Source organism: Clarias gariepinus, chromosome 19, assembly GCF_024256425.1.
Source record: "Clarias gariepinus isolate MV-2021 ecotype Netherlands chromosome 19, CGAR_prim_01v2, whole genome shotgun sequence".
NCBI lineage: Eukaryota > Metazoa > Chordata > Actinopteri > Siluriformes > Clariidae > Clarias > Clarias gariepinus.
Genome location: NC_071118.1, coordinates 12055568 through 12066639, shown reverse-complemented (window position 1 = coordinate 12066639; position 11072 = coordinate 12055568). Strand labels below are relative to the sequence as shown.

At 35.6% G+C, this 11072-nt stretch overlaps 1 protein-coding gene across 1 annotated transcript; it reads left to right on the top strand.

Annotated features, from left to right (window-relative positions):
• Positions 1 to 744: 744 nt before the first annotated feature.
• LOC128507941 (sialidase-4-like) lies at positions 745 to 10811 on the top strand. The gene is made up of 4 exons (XM_053479104.1): positions 745 to 894; positions 6140 to 6182; positions 6321 to 6575; positions 6664 to 10811. The coding sequence occupies exons 3-4, from the start codon at positions 6345 to 6347 to the stop codon at positions 7603 to 7605; spliced, it is 1173 nt and encodes a 390-aa protein (XP_053335079.1). The 5' UTR covers positions 745 to 894; positions 6140 to 6182; positions 6321 to 6344; the 3' UTR covers positions 7606 to 10811.
• The last annotated feature ends 261 nt before the right edge of the window (positions 10812 to 11072 follow it).

Genomic DNA, 11072 nt, shown 5'->3' with positions numbered 1-11072 from the left:
ACGCACTCATTTTAGCAATATTATAGTTTCCGTCATTTTTAAAATAGATTTACGTACTGACTGGGCCGGCCACATTGACCAGCGGCCATTATGGAATAAATAGGCCATCGTGAAAAACGGGATTTTGAAATAAAAACTGACTTTTAAAAAATGAGAATTTTAAATAAAAACAGCATGAATTAAATAAAATGCTTCTGCAATAATCTCTGTTATTGGGAAAAAATAATTTGCAAAATAAGAGTGCAATATATTTTACAATAATAAGGTTTTTTTCAAAATATGTTCTATTATTTCACAATATCATTCTCATATTACATGTATGTGTCTTATATATTCATAGTTAATTATTTCATCATGTCCTATTTATTTATTTAATTTTGAACACTTTGGAGTTCCATAGGTTAAGGTGTATGGTTAGTGTTAAACTAAATGGCTGGGCATGCGCAATGTGGGCGTCGTGTGCGTGCACGCGGAGAACCCAGGCTCTGAACTGGATCGCACTCCAAGTTTTTATGAAAAGTTCTCTGTTTGTTACAGTACTTTGTTTTCGTTTATCCTCTGCATATTAACCGCTGCTTAAGTTGTATGTGCAGTTATATGTAAGAACATTGTTACATTTAGACTGTTTTTTTATTCTTTGTCAACAGGATGTGTTTAATGAAGCCAATATGCCCGAGCCTCCTTATCTCCGCCCCTTCGCACGCGGCCTGCCGTCAGCAGCAGTAACCCGAGGAGTGTGTGGACCCGGGGGTGAACAGCGTGACTGGTCTTTTCCGGAGCGTCGATGACGCGACTATATTGAAGAAACTGTCCACACTCGATAAACTTTTAGCTAATATTCTCACCACTTTCAAGTGCAGCAGAGGAATTCACGGAACCGAAATCCATAACTAGGTAAACAAGAATTATTTACTTGTTCACGTTTATGAATTATTCTCACATCTTAGGTGTATAACTAATATAAAGAAAGGTGCAGTATACAGTTGTGCAGGAAGTTATATTTAACAGATTGTCTTACTGCATGGATGTACAGTTGTTCCTTATATCCTGTATTATAAAGTGGAGTCTCTCTCTCTCTCTCTCTCTCTCTGGCATACGCTTGTGGACTGTGTTAGTGCGCTATCTTGCTGGAAGATGAACGCTTGGCGCTTTTAGATTTCACCCAACCTGACTTGCCAACTTTTATTTGAAGTATGGTTGATTCAAATGGTCACGAGGCCATGACATAAGGAGTATTACCATTATCTTATAGACCAGGGGTAGTGAATTATGATGCAATAAGTTCCGGTTTATAAAATTTTATTTGAGCAGAGGTCGAATTTCATGTTTGTGTTAGGATTCAAATATCTACATACAGCGTTATTGTAAGTCTATAAAAAATCCGATTCGCTGAGCCCATAGTGAAGCCCATACTATTTTATGGAGGAGAGAATAAAGTCTAATTGGCTATTTTGTTAAGTTTCTAACTTTATTTATGGTCAAATACAGATTGGAGCACATTTTAATGGCCCACCTTGTATACATACATTTTTAGTTCACTGTCCCCTTTAAAAGTATTGGGATTGTTTTTGTATATGCAATAGTATAATAGTATGGGCTTCACTATGGGTTCAGGGAATCTGATTTTTTATAGACATTTCAATCATTCAACATTACATCTTGAAATGGCAAGGTCACATCTAATTGGTTAAAGAGCACAACTGACGCGGACTGACTCACGTGGGAAAAGAAAAGGATCTTGCATATATACTAAGCAAAAAAAGAAACGTCCCTTTTTCAGGACTGTGTATTTCAACAATAATGTTGTAAAAATCTAAATAACTTTACAGATCTTCATTGTAAAAAGGTTTAAACAATGTTTTCCATGCATGTTCAATTAACCATAATCAATTAATTAACATGCACCTGTGGAATGGTTGTTAAGACCTTAACAGCTTACAGAAAGTAGACATTTAAGGTCACAGTTCTAAAAACGCAGGACACTAAAGAGACTTGTCTACCGACTGTGAAAAACACCCAAAGAAAGATGCCCAGGGTCCCTGCTCATCTGCGTGAACGTGCATTAGGCATGCTGCAGGGAGGCATGAGGACTGCTGATCATCCTCGCAGTGGAAGACCATGTGTAACAACACCTGCACAGGATCGGTACATCCGAATATCACACCTGCGTGACAGGTACAGGATGACCACAACAACTGCCCGAGTCACACCAGGAACACACAATCCCTCCATCAGTGCTCAGACTGTCCGCAATAGGCAGTCCATGAGGAGGAGACGCACTGCAGTACTTCAAGCAGCTGGTGGCCACACCAGATACTGACTGGTACTTTTGATTTTGAGCCTCCCTTCATTCAGGAACACATTGTGAAACATTTTTAGTTTATGTCTTATGGTGTTGACTCTTTTGGTGTTTATACAAATATTTACACATTAAGTTTACTGAAAGTAAAAACAGTTGAAAGTCAGAGGACGTTTCTTTTTTTGCTGAGTATATATATATATATCGCTATCAAATATTATATTAGAAGATAAATTCAAAGGTTTATTATCAAATATTATATTATTATTATGATAAACCCTAGGCACAACACAGCCGTCAAGACCATTAATACACATTCTTGTATAATGTTTATTTTGTGACACATTTATTTTTCAGGGGTTTGTCATGATTATGCAAATAAATAATTATATATAATAAAAATTAAAAAAATTAGTAAACCATTAAACTATAAATTTATGTTCTAGTATAATACTTAATAGCAACTATGTTTGGGGGGGGGCAATCCATGGCAGGGGGCCATTTCAGCGCATAACACATGTTAAAAAAAATTGAGCCGCTCTTTTTCCATTTCGTCAACCAATCGGAGGGCTTGTGATCAGTGTTTCTACTGCCGATGCATATCGCCTTTTAAACCAACGCACAATAATCCTAGACAACTCAATCCAGCTATTCTAATCATCAACAACAGGTGTGCTCGAAGAACCAACTTAGCCAGATCGTAATAAGCACGATGTTCTCATCTCGGATGTGTCAAGCGACGTACGAAGAACGGACCACTGGTGAACTACTAATCTGCTTAGATCGTAGTCTGTTTTGCTCGTTTTCTAGTCTGTCTTGTCTATTAGTCTATTTAGCTCTTAGTCTGTTTAGCAACTAACCTGATTAAATTCTAACCTGGGGTCCGTTCTTCAGACGTCGCTTGACACATCCGAGATAAACTGACACATCTAAGATGAGATCATCGTGCTAATTACGATCCGGCTAATTCAGTTCTTCGAGCACACCTGTTGTTGATGATTAGAATAGCTGGATTGAGTTGTCTAGGATTATCGCGCGCTCGTGCGTTGGTTTAAAAGGTGATATGCATCGACAGTAGAAACACTGATCACAACCCCTTTGATTGGTTGACAAAATGGAAAAAGAGTGGCTCAACTTTTTTTTGTTATGCGCTAAAGTGCCCCCTGCCATGGACTGCCCCCTACATAATCGCTATCAAACATTAGCTATATTAGAACATAAATTCATAGGTTAATGGTTTACAAATTACATGAGACAATAAAATTAATTAAGCAATATGAAAATTAATATGTTGTATATGAAAAAATAGAAATATTAATATATTTTTTTAAATACAACATGTATACTTTTATATTGTTTATTTTATAATAAAATTAGTTTCGTCCAATTCATCATTATAAAATATTTATTTTTAATATATATATATATAAATATTTATTTGCAAATTTTTTTATGACAAACCCCTGAAAAATAAATGTGTTACAAAATAAACATTATACAAGAATTTGTATTAGTCCATGGCAGGGGAGCATATACTTTTTTTTTCCCACGTGAGTCAGTCCGCGCCAGTCGTGCTCTTTAACCAATCAGATGTGACCTCGCCATTTCAACCAATCATAACCCGCCAGGAGCGCAGGCTAAATCTTGTTTACATGAAATAATTCTGCTTCCGAGCAGGTTCAAGCTTACGAATATGTTGCTATGACAACAAATGCGAGAAGCGCATTGAAGAACGAAACAATCCAAGATCAGAACAAATCCACAACAATCAAATCCAGCTAACTGAGTTAGCGACGTACGAAGAACGGACCCCGGCATAGCTCATAGTCTGTTTAGTGTGTTTAGTTAATTTAGTCTTTTTGTTTGTATTGTGTCGAAGTATATTTAGTCTGTTTAGTTTCTTGATGTGTTTAGTCCTTTTGTCTGTTTTGATATTAATTTGTAAATGTTTTGTTTGAAACATGCTCCACTTGTAAAGCCAACTTCCTTTATGTTTTTGTTTTATTTTATCATTAAAAGACTTGTAAGTCCTCATCCTTTGCATCTATGCCTTCATCCAACACCTGCCATGCCCACAGTCCAACACCACCATTTCCATGACAGAAAATGATACAATAAAAAAGAATTTAGCTTTCATTTTGGATATTTCACATTAATATCACACTTTTAATAATTTTAATGTGTCTTAATGTCTTAAACAACTTGTAACATGGCACCTTGTCTGGAATCCACTCATTTTTCAAGTGATCAAAAATATTGTAACACATGACTTGCAGGGTTTCTTGTTGCTCCTTGTGTGTGTGCGTGTGTTAGATTAATTCTTGGAAAAATAAATAACTCTAAACATCTAGTCCTGGTTTGAGTCCTGGATTTTGCAAGTAAATGTTGCCTTTGTTGTTCAAAGGGGGTTAAACTAATGTGAAGAACAGAGAGCTGTTTCTGGGAAAGCGGCAATACATTTCGAAGCTGAAAAAAGTGACAAGCATTAGGCAAAGCTAATATAATAATTTTGTAATGTCCTGCATATAAATAAATCACAGGTGATATTGCAAACAATGACATTACAAAAACCCTTTAGAGGTCAGGGTCAGAACAATTTGGGTTTTCCACAGAAAGTAAATATCTACTTATGATCTAAAACATACAGTACGAGCTTATTAGTCAAACATGACAGGATATTATAGTGTCCTGGCTTGCTCTTGCATTACAGCATCTGCAAATGGGCTTACTCATCTTTATTGATTATGTAACTCATAGTGGTAGCAGAATTAATTCAGAATTCCACAGAATCATGCCCTTTGCGGATTTTAGAGAAGTGTGTCATGCAGCAAGATAATGATCCAAAAAATACCGCGGAAGTGGGATGCAAGGTTTAAGACTGGCCAATCAACAGACTTTAATCCAACCGAGCATGTATACAGTATGTATTTTATCCAGGCCTATAATAGCAAATAATTCCAAAAACAAGAACACTTTGGTGTTGATGGTGGATTGCTGACATGATGCAGTTATTGCAAGCCAGGGATATGTAACTTACTTGAATTCACGTGGCCTGCCATCAAAAGTGCCATATTTTAGGTTGTTTAACAAATACAGATGTAAATATCGGAAAAAAAAATTAAAGAACTGAAATTCTCCTTTATTGTCACAAGCTCCTCTTTTAATCCAATATCCAAATGTCTTCACTGTACAGAAAAAACAAAATGCGTTTTAAGGTACCATCCTTTTTGCATTCCTTTGTTTATTCACATTTATCCGCAAAAGCTACATCGCATGGGCTATTGAAAAACAAGATCAACTAGACACAAGGTGTGGCTCTTGCTTGACTAGAATGACAACTTGCAGACATACTAGACCTTTGCATAAAAGATTTGAAACTCTTGGCAATATGAGAGCTGGTGAAGTAACCTTCCAGAGTATTACTGTATTACCCTAAAAAAATCTGTGTTCTGCTTGTATTTTAACATTATCATATTTTTTTGTATTTCTTAAAAAAAATAGGACATTTTGTAATTAAAAAATGTTTGATATTAAATGCTATGTTTAGGAAACATAGAAGTATTATTCCCAGCTACATGAAATTTGACATACATAAAGAAAAACCTGCTTTTTATTTTTATGCATTGACAAATTGTGCTTAAACTGATGTATTTAATTGACTTTGTTTAAAACTAATTACAAGCTAAGCCTTTTCTCACTCACGGTCGCAGGGACCTGGAGCCTATCCCAGGAGGGTTAAGCTTTTTTATATAAAGTTTAATATAAAATATAAGCTGCTCTATGTGATTTGATATGGACTCACCCATTTCCACTTTTTTTTTTACGTTTAAACTTTTCTAGGATCTAGGTCTGAAGCAGACGAACTGCCTCTCCCAAGTGCCTGGTAGTTACCCTTCAATTTCTAACTTAGACTAATGATTATACTGAAAATAATAAATATATTGTAAATATTAATTTATTGGGATGTGTTTTAGTGAATATTAAAATGAGCAGACTCATTCGTATGTTGGATTCCTGTTAGTTTCCAAATATATTTTTTCGAGAAATGGAGAACAGAACACCAGGAAGCAGTTCCTATGCGGTCAAAGCAGACCCACCAAAAACAACTCTGTTCAAAAAAGAGCAAGGAGGTATAAATTACAGAATTCCAGCTGTAATTTACATAAAAGATGCCCAAACCTTTCTTGCTTTTGCTGAGAAACGAACATCATCCAATGATCATGACGCCACTTTCCTGTTCATGAGGAGGGGAACACGCCAGAATGGGTCCATTCAGGTAATGCTAGTGAAACACACTACTTGCTGTGGTTTAATCGTTTACTGTCATTCTGCAATAAGGTAAAACTATTTTTTTTCCCATTTAGTGGTCCCCTATTCATGAGCTTGGCACAGCTTGTTTGCCGGGACACCGCACCATGAACCCATGTCCAGTCTATGAGAAAGAATCTAAGACTATTTTTCTGTTCTTTATCTGTGTGTTGGGCAATACCAGTGAAAACCACCAGATTTGCACTGGTAAGAACAAGGCTCGGCTGTGTTACGTCACTAGCCAGGACAATGGGCACAATTGGCGCAGCACAACAGATTTGACAGAAAGTGTGATTGGACATGAGATAAGAAATTGGGCCACGTTTGCAGTTGGACCTGGTCACGGCATTCAGATGAGGAGTGGCAGACTTGTCGTTCCTGCTTATGTCTATTACCTGAGCAGGAAGGATAATCATTGCTCACCAAGCACAACATCCCAAGCTTTTGCGTTCTATAGTGATGACCGTGGGACCACATGGCAGTTTGGAGAAAGAGTAAATACAGAATCTAATGAGTGTTTGATGGCAGAGATCATTGACAGAGAGGGCAGAAGTCACTTATACTGCAATGCAAGAAGCACTAAAGGTTGCAGAGTTGAGAGTCTTAGCGAAAGTGATGGGAAGGCTTTTGGTACACCTCGATTCCCACAAAACCTGTTAGAATCTGGTAATGGATGCCAGGGTAGTGTCATAAGTATCACTGCACCTAAAGAACAAAAGAAGTTGACATCAGATATTGAGAACTGGCTCCTTTATTCTCATCCAACTGACAGAACAAAGAGAAAGAATCTTGGGGTTTATCTGAATAAGTCACCACTAGGTGTCTCTGGATGGAGCAATCCATGGATCATCCATCACGGCCCCAGTGGATACTCAGATCTGACTACATGCGAGAAGCCTGATCATTTTGCTTGCCTTATGGAGTGTGGGACAAAAAGTGATTTTGACGAAATTGCTTTTGTTGAGTTTTCTCTTTGCGATATCCTAAACAATCAGTAGCTTAATTTATGTACATGGAGTGTTTAAGTCAAACTGGGAATTTCTCATGAATAACGGAATAAAATCAATTGACATTTGCAAAAGACTAAGTATTTTCTGTAATTACTGTAATACATTACTAATGCATCACCAACTTGCAGAAAAAACACAATTGCTCCAGGTGAAACGAAAAAACCTGACCTTGAGGGTATCCATAATAAAATACTGTTATTCTGCACAATCAAAAGTTCTGGTTTGACTTGAATACTCGTTGTACATGGTATTGATTTGAATGTTAAAAAAGAAGCACTTAGAATACAATTTTGGGTAAATTCTTGGTTAAATTACTTTTGAATAGCACTTTTAATTGTGGACAAAACAGCTTTATAAAAATATCAATAGGAATGTACAGTAGATCCCTAATGAGCAAGCAAGAGGTGAGACAGACAAGGAAAAAAACCCTGACATGAGGAAACAGCCTTGAGAGGAACTTGACACCGCTTCTAAATTACTAGACACATAATAACAGTATGACATCTTCAAAAACACTTTGTCTCCTTAATAATTCCTTCTAAATAACTAAACACTTACACTTGTGTTTACTATTGTACCACATTACAGCTGTGATATTCATCACAACAGCAGTCATTTTTGTGTAATGTTGCCTACTTGACCTCAAGAAAGAAAATATTTGTCCCAGTAGTATTGGAGCTTAAATCGTGTGACTATCAGAGGCCTATAACTGGTAACAAGACATCAGAGCCTTAAATGTATAATTTCTCCTTGCCCCCTGCATTTTCTCATCTTGACTGGATCTTGCTATGGTTACATACTGTGTATTAATTTATCTTAGATTACATGTAGAATTATCATAAATGGACAAATTCATGTAGAGTTTAATTCAAATACATACATTTTTATTAGAATCTGGCAAATTATGGTTTCTGTGCCAGGATAATTACTGTCTTTGCTACTAGTACCCTTTAATAACCCTCAACTGCTCAGATGTGTAATGAGATAAAAATGTAAGTCGCTCTGGATAAGAGCGTCTGCCAAATGTCTAAATGTAAATGTAGATGATATATCATCATGTCTCTGTTTCCTACGTTGCGGTGCTTGCAGCTTCAGGAACAAAGAGGTGTTATTAAAAAGGGGGGACTTTCTGTAATTAGTGGCTAAAAAAAGATTGAACAGTTGATCACTTTAGTTTGATATGATGTTCATGAAGTTCCTCTAATTTGACTACACAGTTATACAGAGAAATTATTCGTTATTAGAGGAACTATTTGATATCAGCTGTCACCCAGAAAATGGCTTTAATTTTGAGTCTGTTGTCTCTCAACATTTTTCCATCCATCATTTCTGGAAATTTTTCCTTGCCACCCTCACCTCTTGATGCTCATTAGGGATCAATTAAATATTTTTATTTTTTTATAAAAAGTCTTAATTTTTTTTAAGACTGTGGCAACACAACAAGATTGTGCATTTGTTATGTAGATGTGTATTGCTCGTAAACAAATCAGCCACAACATTAACACATTTACTTTTCTACTTAAAACTGGTCCCCTCTGTAAACTGGTCACAGGAGGGGAGCAAATACAAATCTGGTCCAAGCAGCACAGCTTGCCAAAAAATTCAATGCTTGCTTTGATAGAAAGGCACAAAAAAAATACTGCACTACAGCTTACCACACATGTGGCCCAGTGGGCCAAGAGGCCAAGAGCCCAAGCTTGCTGACGCAGCCAATCAACATCCTCAAATCCCAATCTGATTGAGCACCTGAGAATTGTACCAGAGAAAAAAATGTCCAATTCATGAGGCCCTACCCTGCAACCCACAGTACCCAAAATATCCACAGTCAACAACCTGGTGCAACTACAGCACACCCTAGAGGTAATTTGGAGTCATGCCCCAAGGGACCAGAGCTGCCCAGAACAAGGGGAACTTACTGTACACAATAATGTTTTTTTCTAGTATGGCTAATGAATGTAGATTGTAGTTTATCACCCTAGAGCTAGGCTTGTTTATACTATGCATCCTATTTAATCATTAATACATTATAATGTTTATCAATACATTACTTGTTTATTATGTCCTAATGATGCATAGGTGTGATATAATTATGCTGGTGGTGGTATGTAACTCTAACCTTTTATAGAGAGAACTTTTATTGATTTTATCTATTATATTTTATATTAATGAACATACTCGAATGGCATTTCTGTGTATTATGTCGATAGAGAATATGTTTAACCTAGTGATCTCACTTCTTTTTTTTTTATCATGGCCTGTTATCTTATACTTATTTTATCTTATACTATATTTTATCTTACACTTTAAATATATTCAGAATATGACTTGAGTCCATATAGCAAAACTATGATTAGTTAATGGCTCATAAAGGAATCATGTCAATAAGCAACTCAACTCATGTCAGTGAGCAATATATTACATGAAATACAAATGCCTTTGTGACACAAAATGCCTTTGCGAGTTTATTACAATTTTACTTGATGAATGTATAAGTGATATTTATATATTAAGTGAAACATATACATTTAATTTTAGCACCATGCTGTATAGTTTACTGTGCATAAATACAGCTAATCTTGAGAATGTACGAGAAGTTAATACAAGGTATATTGAATTTCTGATACTTTACACAAGTTTAATGTTTTTCGTGATACTGGTAAAATTCGGATGCAGGAACATCATCTACACATCCTGACATTTTCTGAGCTACTGTAACAGTAATAAAACATTGATAAATGTTAGAAAGGGTTCTTCTTCTAACCAGTAGTTAGTGTAAGGATGTCTAAGGATTTTTCTGGTTCATTGTTAAATACTTCTCGTTGTTTATTTAGTAGAACTAAAATCTTGTTATACTACAGTTAATTCCTTTTAAGTATAGCAGGACAGAATTCATATTTGGCCTGACAGGAAATGAATGTACCACATGAGAAGAAAACAAGCTCTATAAAAAGATTATTCTTTTCTAGTTCATTATTATTATTATTATTATGTTCAATACGTAATCTAATTCCATTTTCTATGATAAAAAGAGTTTTTTAATCAAATATGTTTTAAGACAAACTTGAACAAATCCCTACATAGATAATCATTTTAAATAACTTTAAACCTGTGTAAGCAGTTGTTCAGTTTTCTTCATCAGACCACAAAGACTTGTTAAAATGAAAACTATATGAAAGTCTATGCAAATCTCCCAATCAGTAAGCCTTCGTGATTTATTAATTTTATAATTTTTTTGCATAATAAGATGACCATTTTTGTGGATTTTAAAATGTTATTACTCTTAAATAAATGTGTGTATGTTGTCAAGAGTGCAAAGGTCTCTATACTTTGGGTCAAAATTTTGTGTTTACATTAATCAAGTTAACTGTCTCTTTAAACAGTCTAGATGTGTAAAGAATTTAAAAAGCTTCTGATCAGATAGTTGTAATAATTAAGAGTTCATTTGTGACTGTTAA